Here is a 25,739-nt window from a genome sequence, read left to right on the forward strand (position 1 = left end):
TGCTCAGTTAACAGAGCCTTGTGGATCAGAGAGCACACTTAGTTGAGTTTCCGATAAGACATGAACACTGCAAGACAGATATTATGAGTTTTTAAAAGGGAGATTAAAGATTCAGAGGTATATTGCAAAGATGAGGACTTTGGCTATGTCTTATTTGATAGTCTAAGAACTAGTGTAATTTTGAGGGAGGGTGACAAATCTTGACAGGATGTTCATAAAGATCCAAACACATGTGTTTAGATCTTTGAACACTTAGATTGTACATTCTTACTTGGTTCTTAATAAAATTTACTTTACATATAAAAAAAAGAATACATTAGTTTTACTTTAGATTAAAAAATATAAATGACAATCCGGTGCACAAACTTCCCACTAATGTGAGGTATCAGAGAAGGGTCTATTGTACTTTGGATTGAATATAATAAGTCTAAATCCATCAATGAGTTTAGTCAAACCTCAATGATATTTATATAGGGTTCATATTTAAAAATTTTAAACATGATTAAAGTCAAAAGAGCCCTTCGAATATATAGATGATGTTGTTGAGTGAATATAATGATATTAGACTTGTCAACATCAATCCAAAATAGGACTAATGTATTATTAAGACTCTCTTGAGTGTAAAAATATCCTCCAACATTGGTTCACACCCTATTTAATCTATTTTGAATTTTTAAAAAAGTTTCAGTTTTATGTAATTTTATCATAAAGTTATTGTCTTATTGATAGACTTAGGCTTATAATATTCACTCAACAACATAACCTATATATTCATAAGACTCTCATGACTTTGACCATGTTCAAACTTTTTGAATATGGATCTTCTATAGCTATCAATGAATTTTAACAAAAATTCATTAATGAACTTAGACTTATTTTTCAATCGAAACCAAAACTAATGTATTCTTGGGTCTCTCTTGATTATAATCATACACTCTAACCTTGGTTCCACACTTTATTTAGTCTAATGTGAGTTTCTAAAAAAATCATCTTTGTGTAATTTTATCAGAAAGTCATGATGGGTTTAAATTTATCATATTCATTCAACAATAATACTTATATATTCCTAAAACTCTTATAATTCTAACTATGTTCAACGTTTTTAATCTGAACCTTGTACAACCATTAGTGAGTTTTGTAAAAGAAAACACTCACTTATGAAGTTAGGCTTATCAAATTTAATTCAAGCTAACTAAGACTGATGTATTCTTGAAACTCTCCTAAGGGTAATCATACTCTCTAACCTTAGTGCCAAATCCTATTTAACTTACTGTGATTTTTTTTTTCAAAAAAACAACCTTATGTAGTTTTAACACATACTAATGCACTTAGCCTTACCGTATTCATTGGGAAAAAACACCTATATCCCGTGACTCTCTCCTTATTCTAACCACATTAAAATTTATAAATATGAATATTATTTAGCCATTAGTGAGTTTTGCTTAAGACTCCTTAATAGACTTTAGCTCATCAAAATCAATTTAAATCAGAACCAATGCATTCCTACTAGTCTCATGAGTATGACCATGCCCCTCCAACCTTAGGTCCATATCTTATATAGACCACTATAAGTTTTTGAAAATAAATTTAGCCTTGTTTAATTTTATCACAACTCATAGATGCACTTAGTCTCAATTATATTCATTTAATAATAACACTAATGTGTTCTAACAATTCCCACACTATATGATCATCAATTAATTTTGACCAAAATTCACTTACGATCTTAGATATATTTAAATCAATTCAAACTAGAACAAATGTATTCTTATAAATCTTTTGAGTGTAATCATGTCTTAGAACCTTTACTTCGCACTCTAGATAAGATTGATGTGAGTTTTTAAAATTTCTACAACTTTAAATAAATTTAACATAACTCATTATTGAACTTATGTCTATTATATTAACTTAACAACAACATCAATGTATTTTCAGAACTCCCCTCACTTTGATCATGCTACAATATTTAAATTTTGGATAATATATTACTATATATGAGTTTTGATTCTGATAAACTTATAAGGTTTATCAAATTCAATCTAAATTAGAACCAATGTAGTATTAAGATTCTTCTAAGTGTAAGAATGCCCTCTAAACTTGATTCCATATCTTGAGTAGACTATTATAAGTTTTTAAAATTTATACAACTTAAGTTTTTAAAATTTATACAACTTTAAATAAATTTGATACAAATTTATTGTTAGACTTAGACATATTATATTCATTCAACAATAACACCACGTATTTTTGAAATTCACATAATTCTAATCAAAATTCACACAAATTGTGAATAAATTCAAATCAAAACTAGTGCATTTCTAGCAGCTTCATAAGTATAATAATACCTGATCCGGCGGAAATATGTAGTGAGGACGTGGATAACAGGTAAGAAAGGAGGTAGGGAAAAATAGGTATTGATACTCATTCAGAAAACCCCGACCTCTTATCGGGATCCTAGCGAAATACCGATGAACCTACACAGATGCTTAGTAATGACTTGAACAACGGGTAAGAGGGGAACTGTGGAAGATAGAAAGCCCCGATCCCTTCCCTTCTTGGTTTCAATACTCTCGTCCCAAACAAACCACCGACCTCATTATGAGGTCAGCATGTGCTTTGATACTTAGGATGAGCTCTTCGTAGCTTCGGTCTATAGACTACGATTCCACATAATAATCTTAACAGTGTACAAGCATTATCGGCCGACCTCATTATGAGGTCGGCACTTGATAGGATACCTAGGCTGACCTCTTCCTAACCTCGGTTTATATAACCCAATCTCTTACAATCACTCTAACATTAAACTGACTTCATATACCGACCTCATTATAGGCCAGCGCGTGCCTTAATACCTAAACCGAGCTCTTCCTAGCTTCGGTCCATAGACTTCGATCTTTCCCAGTACTCTTAGTAAAATACAGATATCACCTGCCGACCTCATTATGAGGTCAGCACGTGCCACGATACTTAGAATGATGGTATATAGGCCCCGCCATTTTATAATAAGCTTAGCAAAACACATCATATGCCGCCCTCAGGGCTTGGCCCCGAATTCACATACTGACCTCATGACATGGGCCCGACATCAGATGCCGACCTCATGACTAGGCCCCGACCCTCACGAGCTTACCTCATGACGTGGTCCCAGCCACAGATTTAGGTCATAGGGTCACACCGATAAGATCGGCTACGCATCCAGGTCAACTTGGCCTCGGTAGCACACAAGGAGCTCATTTCAGATCGGACGCGCCTAGAAAAGCTCGGACACCTACTTAGTTCAGCTCATCAACCCATATAAGCTCGAGGCATACCCGCACATCCCGGACATTCATACAAATCGACCATTATCGATTTCAGGTAGCAGGACAGATATCAACGGGCCATTACGCTGACTCTTCCGTCAGACTGAGCAACTTATCTAAAAGGATAAGGATAAGGACCCAGTGCCTTTACTTGGTCCCGGACAATCCCATCCGTTGAATGAAGATAACTAACGTAGCTAAACCACTAGATGATGGGAACTTGTCAGAGATCGGTCCGCTGATCACGCTTTCACGGCCAATCGCAAACAATGAGATCCGAAGATACCACTCCCGCTACCTCTATATAAACCTCGCAGGTATGACAAATAACTATCTTGAATTCTCTACACATACTTCTACTTCAATTTTCTCTATTTCTGACTTGAGCGTCGGAGTGGCCATGCTGGGAATCCTCGATGCCTTGCTAATCCTTGCGTTCAGTTCTTACTTCTTCAGGTCCTTCTCGTCGACGAGTAATCAAAGGTTGACGTAACATTTTATTGACTAGTAATTTGATTGTCGTCAGCATCGAATCATAACAGTACCTTTCAACTTTGACTTTACACTCTAAATAATTTGATATGAAGTTTTAAAATTTATTTATATAATTTTAAATCAATTTGATATAAGTCTTATATTTAATCATATTCATTTAATAATAATACTACTAATACGAACCAATATACAAATTGCCATGTGAATGCAAAATCCTCATTCCTGGCGCATTGAAGTACTTCAAACTGGGCCGTATCACACATCCACGTGCTGGAGTCAACTATACACGTAGAGTCACCATGCCATGAGGTCTAAATCTACACGTGATGAATTAAACCGGTCAACCGTTATCGATTCCTGTTGAGGCTTTCTCTATGAACAGCACAATTATTTTTAATCCAATTCTCGACTATTTGTCTGTTGAACATTCGGAGGAGGAATCGTGACCCCAGTCCCAGCGCAAGGACTACACACGTACAGATCACTTCTTTTTCTTAAAAAAAAAAAATAGAAACCACAATCTCAACGGTTCCATACGATCGATTTCATGATCATCTGTGCAGAAATAAATTGAAAAACTATATTGAATCGCGATGGAGAAAAATATTATTCGATGAATGAAGAGATAAATTGAGAAATTAGACGAAAAAAAATTATTACTCGATTTTAAACTTTTGACTTCTTTTATAAATTTATTTTATGATAATTAACATAACTGTAGCATGAAGACATGTCCACGTCACTTCAACACTTGCTTCAGGATGCATCCATGCACCCACCTCATCCCACTTGCCCCCTCCTTCTTCCCCCCTTCCGCACACACCAAAAGTCGGATTAGATGACCAGATCCAACGTCATTACTTTTCTTTTCTTTACCTTTTCAAATCAAACACCGTCCTCCTTCTCGGAACCTTCTCCTTCTTCCTTCAGTTTTATAAATATCGACGACTCTTCGAACCATTTCCACTCAACTTTTCCACTCTCTCATCTCCAGCCATTTCTGGTATCTTCTCCTCCCTCTTCTTCTTAATGGCTTCCACGGATGACTGCCTCGCCCTTGATTTTATCAGCCAGTACCTCCTCGGCGACGAGGACGCAGCCCAGGCGCTGCCGTCCCCCCACCGTCGCCCGCGCCTCACCGTGTCCGTCCTGCCCCGTGTTCCTGTCGCCTTCCCCACCGTCTCCGGTAACAACGAAGACGACGCGAGGCGGTACCGAGGGGTCCGCCAGCGGCCGTGGGGCAAGTTCGCTGCCGAGATCCGCGACCCCGCCCGGCGAGGGACGCGGCTGTGGCTCGGCACCTTCGACAGCGCCGTCGAGGCCGCCAAGGCCTATGACCGCGCCGCCTTCCAGATGCGCGGCCGCAAGGCGATCCTCAACTTCCCCCACGAGATCGGTGCCGGTGGCGGCTGGGTGGTTCCGGCTGCCGCCGTCACGGCGTCGTCCGGTGGGAAGAGGAAGCGAGAGGCGGAGGAGGAAGGCTGGGCGGCGGAGGAGAGGGCGATTAAGAAGGAGCGGTCGCCGGAAGTCGAGGGCAGCGGCGAGGAGCGTGCTCCGCCGCCGTGCCCCCTGACGCCGTCGAGTTGGAAAGGGGTTTGGGATGGGGAGACGGCGGGCATCTTCAACCTACCGCCGTTATCTCCGCTGCCTTCTTCTGGGATTTCCGCAACTCACCGTCAGCTGAAAATGATCTGAGCCGTCCATCGAAGTGAGAGCTAGTTTGATAGACGGCGTTCACGGATCGAAATGGATAGGGTTGGATTATTATTTTATTAATTATTTTGTGGTGGAGTGGTTGGGGGTTGTGTGTGTAGATATGGTGGGGGTGAGTTCGTGTTATTTATTTATTCTTTTGTTTGTTGCCATGCCATTTGGTCTAAATATTGTTGGTGTAGTTTGCACTAACGGTCAAACTCAAGTTTTGATGAATGACAAATAAGTTAAAGTTAGGTTTGTTGTGGGTTTAACCTCTTTACTAAGTGTGCAGGGTCGAAAGACTTAGAACCAGACACTAGGCTGAAGTCCAGGGTGGTTGAGCCCTGGCAGGAAGTCCAGTTGGGTCCGCGGAGCCTGACAACTGGCCGAAGACCAAGTTGGTTGAGACTTGGCAGAAAGACCAGGGTGGTTGAGCCTTGGCAGGAAGTCCTGGTGGGTTAAGAAGTCAAGTAGAGCTGCACGAGGTAAGTGAGGTAAGTCACTGGAGGAGCGAACCAGTGAGGACGAGTCCAATTTTGGACTTTAGGCGCGGTCCAACTTAGACCCACTTGGGTGATCTAAGTTGAGTCCTGGTTAGATCCTGGTCTGGATTGACAGGATCTAATTAATTTTAAATATTCTATATTTTAATATATTTTATTATTATACTAACTCTAGGATTTATTTGGTATATGGATAAAATTAATTTTGCATGTGAACTCTGCAAAATTAATCTTCATTATTATTTATTTTACTAATATGAAATTTTATTAAATGATAAAATTATTTCTATCTATAATAAATATTTAAGGAGGATAAAATAAATATAATTTGAATTATTCTTTAATCCTGGATAAGATAAACTGCAAGAAGTGGATCAAGTTTTGCATTTTTTTTAAACATTTGCAGATCTAGATAACTCAATCGTTTCTATATAAAGCCTTGGTCAGTGCATGAATTGAAAAACTTCGACCAACGTCATCCTTCTGCGGCAGCCCGAGCTTCGACACGACCACGTCCAACTTCTGCCGGAAGATCATCCCCAACATCCGAGTTCGTCCAGATTTTTCTACTGTTGGGTAACGAAGAAGTTTTATTTATTTATTTTTTTTGCACTTATTTAAAAATTAAAAGTGTGGGGTTGTCACACTTTTTCTCATTGTATTCGCCTACTCTACCAGAGTTTTTTTTCTGGTAGAGAGATTTAGTGGATTGCCCACAGGAAAGGTCCAAGGGACCTGGGCCTTCGAGTAGGAGTCGTCGACGACTCCGAACGAAGTAAAATCTTCGTGTTGATTTGTCATTTATCGTATTTTTATCTTTCCGCTGTGCATGATTTTTTGAAAAAAACTAAAAGTCACGTGATTCACCCCCCTCTCACGTGCACTCGATCCTACATACACTACTAATCCAAGACTTAGTCTTGGGACACTTTCCCTCTTTATTTTTTTGTGTGCGAGACTAAATGGCCCAAGGAGAAGGCTTTAGCACTGTCCGACCTCCACTCTTCAATGGGGAAGATTTTCCCTATTGGAAGCGGAGAATGGAAGTCTACTTGAAGACAGATATATACCAGTGGTTCACGATTTAAACTGGATATACAACTCCAATGGATGAAGAAAATAATGCGCCATTAAAACCAGACAAATGGAATACCGATATGAAGAAAAAGGCGCAGATTGAATTCAAGGCACAAAATACACTGCAATGCGGCTTAACAAAAGAGGAGTTGAACCGAATCGGCCCAACCGACTATGCTAAAGAACTATGGGACAAATTGATAGAGTTGCACGAGGGCACAAGCGACGCTAAGGTAACTAAGCATGATTTGTTATTAAATAAACTCTTCAATATTAAAATGCAGGAAGGCGAGTCGGCAAGCCAACTCCACGCTCGGATCAAGGAGATCCTAAATGGACTCCACCTAATTGGGCACAAACAAGAAAACAGAGACATTATAAGGTATGCACTAAACACATTGTAAAATACCTAAACTTTAGGGTTTAATTGTAAATGGGGCTAATGGGTTAAAGGGTTAACAGGGTTTGGATTCAAGCCCGATAACTAACCAACCCGTTAAGAAACTGATAAAAGCCGAAACCTCCTCCTCCTTCGCGATCTGGTCACTCTGCTTCGCCTCTGTTCGCTCGTCTCCGACGCACGCGTGCCACGATCTCTCCATCGCCGGTGCCGATCGAAGCTGGAGGAAGCCCGCGATTGGAGCTAGTGTTGCTGAGGTTGGATTCTCGCCGGAAGAAGGGGCTGTTCGTGTGGTGACCGGCAGCAGCTTGCGGCGACGGCGAATCGGAGAAGGAGGCCGATCGATAAGGGTTTTTGAGATAGGTTTTGGGATTTGTAGTTGATCTTGAGTTTAGATCTTGGTTTCTTGCTTCTCAGAACTTAGATCGGGAGTTGATTTGGTTTGGACGGCGGTGGGGAATCGCCGTTGGTTTTCTGCGGCAAGCAAAAAAAAGGAAGAAGACGAAAGGTAAGAGGAGTTTTAGCTAATCTAGGGTTTTCTTAAACTGTAGATTATGTGGATTCTTCTCTGATCCTTGATTTTCTTTCTCTCCATAGTCGGTTGTTGTGATCCGATTAGAGGTGGTGTTGGTTCTGCTGTGAAAGGAAGAAAAGGAAAGAAACCGAAGCTTGATTTGGGTTTAAATCCGATTGTAGGTAAACCTTCTTGAAGTCATTCCATTTAATTGCTTGGCTGTGATGGTTGAGTTTATTGATCGGATCTGTTCTTAGGGAATTGACCGATTGTTAAAACTGGAATTAAGTTGGATTTGTTGATTGATCAGTCATCCCCACAGTTCATTGTGGTAATTTGATCAGATCAGAGTCAAACTCTGTTGGATCTGTGGAGAAGAAAACAATCGAACAGTTTGGAGGTAAGTTGATGCCGTTTATTTGGTATGAGTTGTTTCAGTAGATTATAGAGGCTGATCTGTTTTGTTGATTAGTCAAGGTTGGACCAATTTAATGAAGGGTGATGAATTTAGTTAGTTTAATTAAGGTTGATATTGGTCAGTTAGGGTTAATGATAGAATTAAATAGATTAACTGTTGTAATTAAGGGATATTATTTATCCTTGTTGCAGGACCTTGACTTATTGGTCCTATTACACGGAGGTTGTTATTTTTCTGGGGGTTCTAGCATTTACAGACTTCAGATCAGGTGGGTACCCTGTACTTGGTCAATACAGGTTCTCTACAGTGCATGTTTCTTTCTGTTGTATCCTACCATGTTGAGACTGTTGATACTTAGTTTATTTACCTCGTTGACATCTGTTGATACTCGATGCTTGATACTTTTTGTTGACCTTCATGATGATCAGTATTTATACTATCCTGTTCACATGTTAGAGATATGGTTGATATCTTATACCGTTGATACTTGACACATGCTGGTTGACCTTAGGATTTCCTATCTATGTTAGAATAAATCCTAACTGTTGTAACCCTGACTGATGATGTCCTTTAGGGATTCCTGTTGAACATGCTATATGATTGTAGCTATTACATGTTGGGATGATCACCATACATTCATATAGTTGTAGTTGTTGTTGTTGGTGGATCTTACCTGCACCGTGTTGAGGTGCCACATAGGTAAGAGGATTGCACTATAGTTGGGTGCATCCAGGACTGCTCTCTAGTTCCTGCCACACTGCCCCTCCCCACTTATCTATAGTGGTCAGTTGTCGGAGCTGGCAGCATGTCATGTCTGGCCCCCAGTTCACTGAGCTCTGGGAGAGTGACTGGGACGACGAGTGCGGACAGTGACGGATATTTTGGTTGCTATGGTTGCTGCGTATTTACATGCACCGTTGGTAGGTTGATATAGATATTTTGTTTACTTGCATCATATGCTTACGATTGTTGCACTTGCTTGCTATGACTGTTGCACTTGTATGACATTACATACATGCTACATGTAGATTTCTTTATTCGTTGCACAGTATGACCTATTCTGGATTTCCATACTGATAGACCTTGATATATCCTGTTGTATAGTAGGATTTATTCCTATTCTGTTTCTGTTGATATACCATGATTACTACCATGATCCATGATGATACCTGCTAGCTGTAGTTTATTTCTTACTCAGTCTATTCCTGCTCACTCCAGTTGATTCTTATATTATTCCTGCTGTTGTACTTTACATGCACTTCTTTCTGTACCCACTGAGTATTTAATACTCACTACCCAGACCCTGGGGTTGCATTGATTTCTCCCCAGGTAGCAGATAGGTACTTGGAGCTGGGAGATTCGGTCAGCTACTGTCATCTCACTTCGGGAGGTTGTTTTACTTGGTTTAGTTGGTGTATTTGGATTTTATGGTATTCGATATGGTTGTAGACACTTATTCATGCTTTTGGATTGTATTCGGAGATTCCGATTTTGTTACGAGCGACATATGTTTTTCGTAGTTGTGTTTTCCGCTTCGCTTATATTCTGTTGTTGCATATTCACTATCTGTGCATGTGTTAGTGGTTGTATGGCCGTGTAGGCCTTTTATCTTCAGTATTATGTTTCTGTATTGCTTGTGGGACGTGTAGTCCTTATTCCGACCGTTTGTGGTCGCGTATATTTGTTTGTATTTTTAGGAATTGTCATAGTTACTGGGGAGGTGCTGCCGAAATTTTTCGGATGGCCTTCTCGGGGCGTGACGGTCGCAGAGCCAATCGGGCATAGAGTCCACTTCTTCATCCGATGTGTTATTTTAATCTAGATCGGACTTTGATTTTCTTAATTAACCAGGGCATATCATCCCATAAGAGAACTTTTATCAAAATATATCAATATGTATGAATGGTAAACATCCTTAAAGTACTATAACAAAGAACAAAAATTTGATATATATATACACGAATTTACTACGCTGCAGTCCGTATCCTGCGCGACCCATGCGCACTCCTCCGACCCCTCACCACTGCCGCCGCTGCCGCTTCGTCGTCCGGCCACCGTCGGCCGCCGTCCCCCAAAATGGAAGCGCGACTCACGGGTGCACCGCCTGGCATCGGATTCCGGCCGGATAGTGGCCGGAATCCGACGAATTCGGCCGAAAATTGGCAAATATCACTTTCTTAAATACAATAATGAAATGTAAGGCTTATGAAATAAGAAGATTATTAAGAACTTGAGTTGAAGCTTTGAGCACTATTAACACTTAATTAAAGAAGTATGAGAATATTTTCGTGCAACCACTTGGAGCTCAAAGCTCTCTCAAGAGGTTTATAAGATGACCTCCAACAATCACATTTTATCAAGCAAGTTAACGGATTTGATAATATCACGATTGAAAGCCAACAACTATATCACCCATTAACTAGATATCAAATCAATTGTTGCTCTAATAAAAATATTTTATTTATCAAATCCTTACATTTAGTCAACTTCTCAGTTAACTAACATACTCCGATTGATCAATGCACCTTCAGTCAAATGAACTCACTAGACTTACCTCTCCATAGCCTACAAAAGTCATAGGACTGAGTTAGTTAGAAAATTAAACCAAGACTTGGGACCAAGAATTCCCTGTCGAAGCTTCATACCAATCAAATAGATAATCTAGCCTAACTTAACTAAATGCATCTCTCCAATGGTGTTGCCTAAAGACACAAGCCTCAGGATTACATTTCACTAAATTAATCTTTCACATCCTCATGCTTCTAGGTATTTGATCACCAAAATGTTCCTCGTCCTAAAGTCAACCTCATCGGCCCTCTGGTCAATTGAATACACCAAGTTCCCCGAGTTAATTTCATGTCATTTGATCCTCCACACCTACAAGTCCACCTAATTTCAAGTTGCCCTTGAGTTCACCTCATGTTTGTGGGAGTTTTCATCCTCTTCTACTATTATGCAGCTAAGTTTTTGATGAGTTAGGTCAAGAGTTTAAGTTAAGGTTGTTGTATATCTTATATGTGTGTTAAGTTGTATAGAATTACCAAGTATACATGTTGTCTTGGCATGGTCAAGATGTTGATAGCTCGATGGCTCGAGGCTCATAAGATTTGAGAAGAATGTTGCAAGCATCCAAGGGACCATAGAATAAGGTCCATGAAGATTGAAGAAGGATAGCGCAAACATCAAAGAGACCACAAAACAAGGTTCGTAAGACCAAATAAGGATGACATGGGCATTCGAGGGACCATGGGATGAGGAGCATCAAAGCAATACAAAGTTAAGGAGGTAAACTACATAAGCAAAGATGTAAAGGATGACGTGAGCATATGAGGGATGAAACTTAATGGGAGAAGACCTCAAGACTTGAAAAAATTCTATGAAAGATGTGAATGGAGTGACCTATATATATATGAGACAAGAGTAGATGGTAACTTAGGCAGGTTCAACTGTAGAAGTGTTCGAATTTAAAGAAATCAATAAACTAGTGTTGTGATCCAACCAACTAGTGGATGTGAAAATCACACCCCATGTGTTTTGGCAATACTCTAAGTGTTTTGGAATTTGTAATTTGCTCAATCGATCGGTACTTGAAAACCAATTTACTGGTGATCCAATACTTCAAATTAGATTTGTTTGTGGGTATTATGGTGTAGAACAATCAATTGATGGGTAAGAATCAGTCAACTAATAGTTCGAACCATTAGTAAATAAATAAAATATTTTGTAATCAACTAGTGTAGTTGACTAAGGTTCATTTGACATAGAATAAAATATTTTGTAATCGATTGACATAGTCGACTTAACACCGATCAATAAACTAATGTTGTAGTGACTGATTCAAATGTAGGTAAAGATGAAAGTTTTAATGATAAGATTTGGATAAGATATTGTGGATTAATTAACTGATGGTTTTCACATCAGCATGGTAGGATTTGATTAAGATATTATGATCAATCAACTTATGGTTGATAAATAATCAACTGATAGTTATCACATTAGCATAATTGTTGGATTCAAGAAGACTATAAAAGGAGTTCAAATAGTTGTGAGAAGAAATATCTAACCGATACAAACTATGTCCACACTTTGTCATATTAAAGAGGTTCATTGTAGTTATTTTTCTCTTTTATTGTAAATCCACTTTCGGTGTTGTCAAAGATTTTCAAGAGTGATCCACTTGAGGATCATAGGTCATGGAGTAGGAATTTGAGAGTTCTTGAACCACATTAAATTTCTATGTACTTTGATTTGCATTTTGTTTAAAGTTCTTTATTACTTCCCTTGTGTCCCCGGGGCAATGGTGCAACGGTAGGACATCCGGGTTGTGACTCAGGGACCCGTGGTTCAATCCCCAGCTACAGCGTATTTGCAAGAATTTTTTTTCAAATGGAAAACGCAATCAAAGAATGTTGGGCATCTGGATTAGCCGCCGTATGTGCTTCCCGATTTACCCTGATGGTCGGTGGGAAACTTCCGTGGGACCAGGCCGGCCATCCCTAGGGATTGAGTCCATGAGACTGACTGGGATTTATCATTTTTTTTATTACTTCCCTTTGCATCCCCGGCGTCCCCGGGGCAATGGTGCCGCGGTAGGATATCCAGGTTGTCACCCAGGCACCTGCGGTTCAATCTCCAGCTACAGCGTATTTGCAAGAATTTTCCTCCAAATGGGGAGCACAATCAAAGGATGCTGAGCTCTGGGTTGGTCGCTGCGTGCACTTCCCGATTTACCCTGGTGGTCGATGGGAAACTTCTGTGGGGTCGAACCGGTCACCCCCAAAGATAATCAATAAAGCTAACTGGAAGTTATCATTTTATTACTTCCCTTGCATATTTTGTCTTATAAGCACTAACATCACATGAAGTGATATTCACTTTCCTCCCTCTACCATATCAAGCACCACATGTACATGATCTAGTAAAGTTAGCCTCCAATCCATTAATGCACAAAGTTTTCTATGCTTGCTCTATGTCATTTTGATCCTTTGTACTTTTCAAGTTCACGTCATTCTAGATGTTCAAGTCATCAAACACAATTAGAGTTGTTAAATAGGTTAGCCTATAAAAAATTTATCATTGAGGTTGAGCGGATTAAAAAATCTTCAACTCAAACCCAATCAAAAATGGATCATTGGTATATATATATATATATATATATATAGTCCATGGAACCAACCAAGTATGATCCAACCTAGCAAATCACATCAACGCCAACGGACCTGGCGAAGAGTTTTTATAATCCAAAAAAGCAAGAAGAAAAGTTCCACACAAGATGATTGAAAAGCCAATGACCACCCGTTTACCCCTTAAACGACACGATGCATCAAAATAGTAACAAAATGATAACTTTTGGAAGATACGATGATGTTCGTTCATATGGACGCCCACAAGTTCCACAAGAATAAACCTAAACAAATGATCTATCACCTCGTATTCTGTCCGATGTTCTCAAACAAGTACATGAGAATCACGCCAAACTATACAGCTTGTATCTCCACCTGAGCGTGGTTGTTGTGTCGGGTACCAGTCTCAGAGACTGCTGAACTGCTGTGATCACTCATCTCCTGCACAGGCGGCGGGTTGACGACCGTCATTGGCGTGACAAGATTATCAGATAATCGACCTTTCATTTCCCGATGCTCCTGACAGATGGCACACCAATGCATGCAGCAATGGACCATGCAAGGGTCGCAAGGAGAATTCTGCCACCAAAATAGGATTAGAGATGAATAAGGTCACCGTAACCAGTCCACAAAATGCATATGTTCTATATACATATTAGCAATAAAATGTCTAATCATTTATGATATTGATACTTCATTGAAGAAATAACCATATGGAGTTCTCTCATACATGGCCATTGAATAAGAAACATACTCGAGCATCCTAGCCACGATTTGTGTTCAGATCATAAATGTAAAATCAATTAAAGATGGGAGGACAAAGAAATGACAACAATTAGTGGATTTGAATAGGCAAAATCTGCATAGAAAGCATCTCTTGGGACCGACCGTTGAGACCGCTAGGTCAGCACACACAGTATACAAGGAGAGCACGTACATATCTCCAGCCAGGTTCCAAAAGTTTAAGAAACGTGTATATCTGGGACAAAAACATCTTAATAGCAACCCTTTTGATCTATACCACTGAACTTCATATATAAGCCTACACACCAATGTAAGGATTATTTTCTTCACCGTACAGATGCTATTCGTTTTAAGACAATGTCAAATTCTGCTCAACTAATGTTTTCAGGAGCTGAAGCATGCTTAAGAACGTCATTTGTCGATTTCAATTTGTGGAATCTTACAAGTAAAACAAGAAGCCCACAATTCCATCTCAATATCACCAGCACATGTTTCTCATGATATTCCCATAACAGTAGACATGATATCCTTTCCTATACAAATATTCATGCCACTGACAGACAGATCCAAAAAATCGAAGTAAAACAAATCAAATTAAAGATATATTAAATAGGTCCATATTATGGCTTTGCATCTTGAAAAATCTTGCAGAGGAAAAATTGATTATATCATGTTTACGAAATAACAAAGAAATAAAAAGTGAGGTTCCTTTACAATCGGAACCAAGCCCACACATTATACAACTATTAATATATTACCTCATTAACCAAGAAAACTAACTTATGAACATTGAAAATAAATATAAGAATTCTATGCAGAGAAAAGAAACTGAAGAATAAATTAAAATGAAAAGACAAGGAAAAAAGGATGAATGGTTTGACAAATACAAATGGTTTAAACCATAAAAATAAGACAATCAGATCTGAGATGCTATACTCTAGTGCGTGTGAAAGAGAGAGAGAATACCTTCAGATGATATTTCTTCTGCAATGATTGCCTAAATATACCAGTGTAGATGCCACACATCCACCAAGCAAAGACTAGGCCTTCTCCAATCAAAAATGATGTGCTAGGGTCAATTCCATGGAAAACTGCTGTAGCAACAGCAAGTGCAATACCACCTTCAACGCAGATAGCATGGCACATACAAGGACCTGTCCATGGTGTATCTTCTCTAAGCCTCTCCACGTTGCGACCAAACAATACACAAGGACAGAACAACCCTGTCCAACCTATCATCCAGAGAGATCCATAAAAACAAATAATATGAATTTATAACTAAGAATTGTAAAATCAAGAGATAAGGCGAGCATGAACAAATAAATTTAGCAAATAGACAGTGGCACTTACCAGAATCAAAAAGAGGCCAGAAGGTCAAAAATACTGGCCATTAAAAAACATTTAACCTCTTTGGAAAGAACTCAAAAATCATTCATAAAGTCATAACAGATAAATAGGCATTAGTATTTTACAATGCTGGTGGGGACGGAAAAGAGGTTTACATTTTCTTCCAAAGGATTCAAATGATAAGACGAGAGGTACTTAACGCCTTTATTGCCAAGAAGATATCATCAGACATGGACTATAAAAGCAAATATAATATTTGTCTATACTAGGTTCACCTAAAGTACATCAAATCATGAGTTGAAAAAATAAATAAATAAAATCATGAATTGTAATGGTATAATCAATTTGAGTCATTTAACAACTGTCTCAGTGATTCATGGGTTAACCTACCCACACAAGACAATACAGAGTGGATAATGCACATGCTGCTAGGTGCATGAAAATATACCACCTTCTACTGTCTATCTGGAACAAGCCATTTGGTTCTGGCTCTGAAGTTCCTTTTTGTGTTATATGTAATAGATGATAGGAAAATTTTATGAATCCAAGGCGAACTCATCCAAGGCGAACTAGATAAATTAACATGAAGAAGAAAAATAGGTGATCGGAAAAAAATACAAAAGGTACTATAATGATGGGATAGAAAATTCTATTTCTGAAACAAACTTGATTTGAAGTGAAGCCGTTAAATTTGTTAAGCCACTGTATCAACCTAACAATATGCAAAACCATAAATGAAGCTTTAGGTTCTATAACATATTAAATGGAAGACAAAGTACATAAAGACTTAACGGAACACCTTAAGAGGGTGAATTGATGAGACATTAGAATTTCAGTTAATAGTGAAAGGAATTCACTAGGAAGAGGCAAAGGAAACCGTAGATGATATACAATCATTTGCTCAGTGACACATAAAGAGGGTAATATGTGTCTAGCGTTTACTTGATGATGCAAGAACATGGCGACAAAATGACATCAAAAGAAGATGCCACATCTTTGATCACTTTGCAATGAAAGATGACAATGGAAGGTTTACCCACAACCTGAACTTGCTGACCCTTCAATGATAGTCAAGTGCCGAGCCAAGAACATGATTGTAGATTTCTTAACACCTTATTTTTGGTTGATTTTGTTCTTCAATTTAGTAAATATAAAAAATAACAGAAAATGAATTTCTTGGTTCCTCTACATAGTGAAATTCTTCTATAGAATGGTGAATGGTGATCATTACATTTTATGAGATTTTTATCACCTAATTAAGAGTTAATGACACTTATTAAAAGTAGTTATCATATTCAAAGATATTTAAAATAATATAATATTTCATTTAACAACATAATAGTATGAATGGGGTACATTGATGTTGATGTATAACAAGAATACATGGGTTCATATTTGCATTCATGACAACATAGGAATTATTATTTATTTCATTTTACTAAGATTGAAATGAAATGAACAACAAGAAATTTAGTCATCAGATGCTTTCACATAGAAAAATCATTATCGTCAAATGGACGACTGTCAAACAAATGACAACTTTACTATGACAGACTTTTGTCATGATCAAGTATCCTCTCATTATCATTCTGTGTATTAATGTAACAAGATTTATTTTTCTCAATGATAGTTTAGTGTCTAATCCACCTTGTCTCTCGTCGACCTTAAAACCATATTATTTCACATGATAAATTTTTTTTAGTTTATGTCATTGCTGATCTTCAGATTTCACTCTTCTTGACTATTATATATTTCTATCATATAACTTAAAATTAATCCTTTTGAATCACATTTCTAATGTAGTGAGTTTAATTTAATTTTAATGGATTACCTTCATTTTCAATCAGTTATGATTGACTTTAAATTCATATAAATAAGATTTGTATGAATCAATATTAATCAAATTGAATATTCACAATTCTTTCATTTTCAATTCATATGCAAGAAACATATCATTTTACATGTGAATTGTAATACGTCGTATAATGTAAATCTGGAATAGATAGGTATATTATAGGCCATTAGAATTCACTCATGCTTTTAAAGTGACCAAATGATTCAAAATTGGTCATATAGCACATTTAGTCAAAACTATTGCAATAATTTTAATCAAAATTACTACATTGTTTAGATTTAAAATTTCACAAATTTGCCCAAAATTGTTATTTGGTAGTTTTGACAAAAATTATTACAATTTTATTTAAATTTTACTTTTTGGAAGAAAAAAATAATTTCTTCTAAGCTTACAAGATTGCAATATGTTTAAAACCTCCATTAAGCAGCAAAAATCGATCTTGAAGATAGTGAAATATGGATCTTTGATACAGTAACTCTACCAAACAAGGTTAGGCAAGGCCGTATGTAGAGACAATTGCAGTGTGTTGTCAAATTTGACCATAAAGTAGAAAATTAATGCAGCCAGATATGACCGAGAAATGCCAGAGACCAAGAAAATCAATCATGATACCAGGGTCTTTATCTAACTATTAGGGGGTGTTTGGTTGAGGGTTATCATTGATAACCTCGGTTATCTATCTAAAATTATCAACCATAACTTTGTTTGATTCAAATTATGAGTGATTCCCAAGTAATACAATATCACTGTCACATCAGCAAATGAGTTATAACACAAGAATATAATTACCTTGGCAGCCTAAGATTTTCTACAATTCCGAAAATTAACAAAAAAAATTTCAAAATTACCCTTCTATTTTAAAACTCAATTAATTGAAATGTATTGTGATATCTAATTGAAACTAAGTTAATTAATTTAAAATTTTATAAATTTAAAAGAAATAATTTATTTTAAATTTTAAAAAATAAAATTAATAAATATAAATAAATTATATTTATTAATTTATGAATTATTTTATTAGAATAATTATTTTAATGCATTATTTAATTAAAATATATATAAATTTATGTTAAATTTTAAAAAATTAAATTAATGAATGATGTTTATTAATTTAATAAATTATTTTATTAAAATAATTAATTTAATAAATTAATGAATTATTTTTTAAATATATATAAATTTATTAAATTTTAAAAAATAAAATTAATGAATTATATTTATTAATTTAATGAATTATTTTATTAAAATAATTATTTTAATGAATTATTTTATTAAAAAATATATATGAATTTATGTTAAATTTTAAAAAATAAAATTAATAAATGATGTTTATTAATTTAATAAATTATTTTATTAAAATAAATTTTAACGAATTATATTTATTAATTTAACGAAATTATATTTATTAAAATAATTATTTTAATGAATTATTTTTTAAATATATATAAATTTATTTTAAGTTTTAAAAAATAAAATTAACAAATTATATTTATTAATTTAATGAATTATTTTATTAAATTAATTATTTTAATAAATTATTTTATTAAAAATATATAAATTTATTTTAAATTTTAAAAAAAATTATAAATAAATTATATTTATTTTTTGATATATTATCAATTTATTAAAATTATTAATATTATTAATTTAATTTAATTTATTTGAATCAAAGATAATATAGTAAATATAAAATTAGTTATGTTTTATTCCCTCCAAATAAATAAGTTGCACTAAGCACATTAGATTATATTTTGTACCTCATAATTTTGGTTACCTCAAAACTGGTAATCACATAACCAAGGTTATATATGATAACTTGAACTAAACACATTCTTAGTATTGGATTTTATCTTGCTATTTGGTGGGTTGTATGTTGTTCTGTAACACACGGTTTTATGTCATTACGAATAACTAATTAAGTGATTTAATTGATATTAATTGTGAGTTTGTGCTATTAGATGTGAATTTATATGTGCAGAACCCGTTAACCCGCATTCTATTATTAATGATGGACTGATAGACGTAGTCCCTGTAGGATTGGATAACTTACGAGATCTTCACACTTCCCATTGGTGAGGAAAAGTATGGCACCGTCACCTCAGTTCCTACAGAAGATCTGCCTACTATTCTTCTTCTCATGATCATCGAATTTCGTGGACGATGCTAAAGATGCTGGCAATTTCACTGCATTCAGGTTCATCATATTATTGTTTCGTTTTATTTTACTATAAAATTTTGATGTTAACTAGATCCCGTGCATGTTTTCCATTGAGTTCATATGGTTTGGTAAAACTTGGTATTGGATTCATGATTTAGAAACATCCATCAAGTAGTATCAGAGCATATTAACACAAATTTCATGTTGGCAGACCCATTCACCAAGGGTTTTGCCACCCAAGGTGTTACATCAGTATGTGATAAATATGGCGTTCTTCTTTTGGAAAAAGTACCTATTTAGTGAGAGTTTGTATTTAGTCTTTGATGCACCATATTGATAAACACATGTATTTTATTTTGTTTTTATTGTACGTACTTAAGTTTGAAACATACATATGTATTTAATCTTGTCACTCTAAATAAAGTATAGATCATAGTTTGCTATTGTGGTTTAGCATAAAATGTTTGCAAACATGATTGAGACCCTTCTTTTTATCATCGAGGACCAGTTGAAATTGACATTACATATAACATTTCATATAATTTTCATGTTACACATTCATATCTAATCTATGTCATTAGTGACATTGGCGTTGTAGGGTTTGTTACAGTTATAGTAATAATGACCTCTTTAGTCTTATACTAATGAAGTTAATAAACCAAATTGCTTTATAAAGTTTGACATTGTTGAGCTCAACTAAGATTATATTTATGTGTTATATACAAAATCATATGTAATCCGAATGGCAGATTGTTGAATTTTATCTCGCTATTCGGTGGGCTTGCATGTTATTTTGTAACACAGTTTTATGCAATTACGAACAAACTCATTAAGTAATCTAATTGATATTAATTGTATATTTGTATTATTGGATGTGAGTTTATATATGTATGACCCATTAATCCGCATTTTGTTATTAATGAAAGGTTGATAATAAAATCGGACCTACTATTATATATAGGATGTGGTGCCTATAGGATTGGGTAACTTACGAGATCTTCATGTTTTCTATTGGTGCGGAAAATACGATAGCGTCATCCTAATTCCTACGGAAAATCCGTATACTATTTTTCTTCCCATGATCATCGGATTTCATGGACACTGTTGAAAGACGATGGCAATTTCGCTACATTAAGGTCCCTCGTCTTATTAGTTCATTTTGTTTTGCTATAAAATTCTGATGTTAACTAGATCCTATGCATATTTCCCATTGAGTTCATATGGTTTGCTAGAACTTGGTATTGGATTCATGACTTAGAAACATCCATCAATTAAAACATCGTAAAAACAGGTTAGCTTCCATCTTAAATGAACAGAACAGAGACAGATCTTACAGCTTTCGGGATCATCAGCACAGCCAAAAATGCCAGTAGTCCAAGCTTCATCAGCAGGTGGCTCATAGCTCTCCGGTAGGGGTTGCCCGCATTCGTTACATCGGTGAACCTCCAACTGATAAAACAAACTCCGGCATCAATCGATAAGCAACGGATGCTTTTGACAGATCCATCGCAATCACTGAATAAGGAAAAGATGTTAAGAATGGCTAGGCATATTGCGACCTGAGGAACGTGAACGGGCTGGTTGAGCTCTCCAGGGCGGATCTCCTCCAACGGCGTATCCTGATCCTTGGTGAGCTTCACGTACCTCGAAGGCACCAGTTCATCCGACATCATCGCGAATCCACCAGCGGCGGCCGAAAAGAATGGAGAGGTAAGATCTAAGCCTCTGCGAGTCAACCGCTCACCAGGGAGCGGGTGTGGAACGAGGAAACCCTAGCGGATAAAGAAGGGATTACTTGTCTCCGAGGCAAGTGGACAAATGAAGGGGAATTGGATCGGAGCGACGTGCGTTGAAAGATTGAAATGGAAGGGAAGCGGCCGCATCACTCGCGGTGGTAATTGGTAGATTAATTGATTCTTCGAGGGAACGTTTTTTTTTTCCTTCTTACAAGACGACGACGTTGACTTTGACAGAGTATACGTTTCGCCCAAGGCGATTTATCTAATGCTTCCCAAAATTTGCGATGCTGGAGTAGCAGCTTCCCCGTTGCTTCTCCTCTTCTGTACGAATCTGTATGGTTGCTTGGAGCGAGACTATAACTTTGAGGAGGCCTTATCTGAACCATGCTTACTCTACGGGTGGTACTTCTTTTTTTTTTAATTCATGTATTTAAATTTTACGATAAAAATAATTAGTTCCCTCCTATAAAAAATTTCCATCATCATAAATTAAGAAATATTAGATGAAAATTTGAATCCGAAGTCTATCTCACCTCTTACCATCCATCGCACTATAATTTCAAAAATAATTGCATGTCCAATTATGATTCATATGGTCAAAGTTCATCCCTATTATAGCTTGCAAATTGAGAAAGCTTGCAGTGTTCCTCCTCCGTCGTAGTTAATTATAATTTCTCATTTACTTCCTTACATATAGTCATGGGACAGATCGTGTGAGATCGCTGGGTGGCAGATTCCACCTTTTTGTAAAAGATAAAGTTTACAATGTTAGAGGGACAAATTGAGTATAAAATTCAAGTGAGCCTCCTATTTATGCATGGCCTTGAGCAAGTGTGTTGTGAGTTAAAGATGTGAGTCTGGTGTTTGGGATGTCAAATACTTAGAATGCCAAGTTGAGGTGTTCGGATCATTGAACACTTAGGGTGCTTAGGCAAGTGTTCGAACTACTAAGCACTTGGGATGCAACGTCGAAGTATTCGGGTTGTCAATTTATTAGAAGGGTGAGTTAGGGTGTTTAGGATGTCCAACACTTACGACATTGAACTAGAGTACTTGTTATGCAATGTTAGAGTGCTTGGATTGTCGAGCACTCAAGGTGTTGAGTCGAGAACCAAACCAGGAAACATGTACCAAGCCTATTGGCATGGACAACTAATGTAAAGTTGCCCCATATAAATTGCAATTGACTTCTCACCTATGATTTGAACCATGCCACTTGCATCATACTATCATCATGGTCCTTTACGACCACATGATTTTTGATAGTTGTCTCATTAAAGCAGAAATCGCTTGGTTGCACCATTAGATGAGGAATCCATTGCTACTGGATGCTTGATCTGATGGAGTCACGTCTACACAACGTGCAGATGTGATAACCGCTCACATCTGCATGTTGTGCAAATGCGGGAGGTGTATTATTGCCTTTAAAAAGGCTGCAAGCTCAAGTGAACATCCTATTTATGAAGCTCGGGCATGGTCTTGAGCAAGTGTGTTGCGAGTTTAAGATGGGAGTCGAGGTGCTTGGGATGTCAAATACTTAGAATGCCAAGTTGAAGTGTTTGGATCGTCGAACACTCAGGGTACTTAGGCGAGTGCTTGAACTACTAAGCACTTGGGATACAACGTCGAAGTATTTGGGTTGTCAATTGATTAGAAGGATGAGTTAGGGTGTTTAGGATGTCCAACACTTTGGACATTGAACTAGAGTACTTATTATGCAATATTAGAGTGCTTGGATTGTTAAGCACTCAAGGTGTCGAGTCGAGAACAAAACCAGGGCACATGTACTAAGCCTACTGACATGGACAACTAATGTAAAGTTGCACCACATAAATTGTGATTGACTTCCCACCTATGAGATGAACTATGCCACTTGCATCATACTATCATCATGGTCCGTTACGACCACGTGATTTTTGATAGTTGTCTCATTAAAGCAGAAGTAGCTTGATTGCACCATTAGACGAGGAATCCATTGCTACTGGATGCTCGATCTGATGGAGTCATGTCTACACAACGTGCAAACGTGATAACCGCTCATGTCTACACATTGTGCAGATGTGGGAGGTGTATTATTGCCTTTAAAAAGGCTTCAAGTAAACATCCTATTTATGAAGCTCGGGCATGGCCTTAAGCAAGTGTGTTGCGAGTTCAATATGTGAGTCGAGGTGCTTGGGATGTCAAATACTTAGAATGCCAAGTTGAAGTGTTTGGATCGTTGAACACTCAGGGTGCTTTGGTGAGTGCTCGAACTACTAAGCACTTGGGATGCAACGTTGAAGTATTCGGGTCGTTAATTGATTAGAAGGGTGAGTTAGGGTGTTTAGGATGTCCAACACTTAGGACGTTGAACTTTTATCACTTTCTTAGTTTAGTTTTGTTTAAGTCACCGTATTTTTATTTTTTTGGCATCATCATGGTTATCATGTTCATGTTCATCATGCACATGTTTGTTTCTCATGGTACGATATTAGCATGATAAACTTTATATTTTTATGAAAAGTATGCTTATATCTTTAACGATTTATTTATTTCTATATGTAGTATGACATGAGCGTTGTTAGTTAAAAAAATTTCATTGTTGGCCTACCTATTTAGATTTCAAGAGTTGATATATTTGAGAATAATTATTATTCATTATATTGGACTAGTATTTTAGTTTTTTAGGAGATCCTGTTGTATTTTGATTACGGGAGAAATACTAAAATGAGGATCTCATAGATAAAAAAAAAAAGAAAAAAATTATTTTTGAAAATATAAAGAAATAAATATTTCGATGATAGGAGCTATATGATATTTTTTTAAGACACAGTGATTACTAGAGAAATATCGAATAAGTATTCCTTTGCAATCTCGAAATTATTGAAGAAATACCTATTAACTTCTTTCAACATTGAGTACTCTTTTAAGACTTTATGTAGACAATGCAAAGCGTTAGGGGACGAGCCTTGGCATGACAAATAAGTACTTTTTGCATTGGGGACTTAAGAGACATGAGCTGACAAAATAATTTAGATTGATATTTGAAATTTTAGAATCAAATAATTTTACATTGACAAGGTTAGAAGGACAGTAGCAATCCATCCAAAAATTTTGACCATATCTATTCAAAATGTGGAGGTAAAAAGATTGCCCTCGGAGGTATGGTTGAATTGGTTACTACGGGATAGACATGTTAAAGTGGACAAAGGTCGAATCTCAGCGAAGTTGAGATAATGTTCTCCCCCGTAGTGATCAACTGCATCTTTTCTTGCAACTTTTTGATTTATCTCCTTATAGATAGTCATGGAATCGATCGTGTGAAATCGTTGAAGTGGTAAATGTTGGTGCAGTTTGCACTAATGGTCTAACTCAAGTTTTGATGAATGACAAATAGGTTAAAATTATGTTTGTTATGAGTTTAACCGTCTTACTAAGTGTGCAGGGTTGAAAGACTTAGAACCAGACACTAGGCTGAAGTCCAGGATGGTTGAGTCCTGGCAGAAAGTCCAGTTGGGTCCGCGGGGGCCTGACAACTGGCTGAAGACCAAGTTGGTGGAGACTTAGCAGGAAGACCATGGTGGTTGAGCCTTGGCAAAAGACCTGGTGGGTTAGAGAAGTCAAGTAGAGCTGCACAAGGTAAGTGAGGTAAGTCACTGGAGGAGCGAACCAGTGAGGACGAGTCTAATTTTTGGACTTTAGGCGTGGTCCCAACTTAGACCCACTTGGGTGATCTAAGTTGAGTCATGGTTAGATCCTAGTCTAGATTGACAGAATCTAATTAATTTTAAATATTCTGTATTTTAATATATTTTATTATTATATTAACTCTATTTTATAAGATTTATTTGGTATATGGATAAAATTAATTTTGCATGTGAACTCTACAAAATTAATCTTCATTATTATTTATTTTGCTAATATGAAATTTTATTAAATGATAAAATTATTTCTATCTATAATAAATATTTAAAGAGGATAACATAAATATAATTTGAATTACTCTTTAATCCTGGATAAGATAAACTGCAAGAAGTGGATCAAGTTTTACGTTTTTTTAAACATTTGCAGATCTAGATAACTCAATCGTTTCTATATAAAGCCTTGGTCAGTGCATGAATCACATAACTTCGACCAACGTCCTCCTTCTGCGGCAGCTCGAGCTTCGACACGACCACGTCCAACTTCTGCCGGAAGATCATCCCCAACATTCGAGTTCGTCCAGATTTTTCTACTATTGGGTAACGAAAAATTTACTTTTCTACACTTATTTAAAAAGTTAAAAGTGTGGGGTTGTCACACTTTTGCTCATTGTATTCGCCTACTCTACCAGAGATTTTTTTTCTACTAGAGAAATTTAGTGGATTGCCCACAGGAAAGGTCCAAGGGA

General features: G+C 36.7%; 1 protein-coding gene and 1 pseudogene across 1 annotated transcript; one reads left to right on the forward strand and one right to left on the reverse strand.

The window, feature by feature from the left end:
- Nucleotides 1-4,745: 4,745 nt before the first annotated feature.
- Nucleotides 4,746-5,678, forward strand: LOC141847301 (ethylene-responsive transcription factor ERF105-like; annotated as a pseudogene).
- Nucleotides 5,679-13,733: 8,055 nt separating this feature from the next.
- LOC141847686 (cell number regulator 6-like) lies at nt 13,734-21,579 on the reverse strand. Its single transcript, XM_074735748.1, has 4 exons — nt 21,191-21,579; nt 20,966-21,080; nt 15,238-15,503; nt 13,734-14,106 (listed from the first exon to the last, which is right to left on the reverse strand). The coding sequence occupies exons 1-4, from the start codon at nt 21,302-21,304 to the stop codon at nt 13,882-13,884; spliced, it is 720 nt and encodes a 239-aa protein (XP_074591849.1). The 5' UTR covers nt 21,305-21,579; the 3' UTR covers nt 13,734-13,881.
- Nucleotides 21,580-25,739: the final 4,160 nt, after the last annotated feature.

Source organism: Curcuma longa, chromosome 16 (assembly GCF_044706935.1).
Source record: "Curcuma longa cultivar G26 ecotype Majalengka, Jawa Barat chromosome 16, ITB_CL_G26_1.1, whole genome shotgun sequence".
Taxonomy (NCBI): Eukaryota; Viridiplantae; Streptophyta; class Magnoliopsida; order Zingiberales; family Zingiberaceae; genus Curcuma; species Curcuma longa.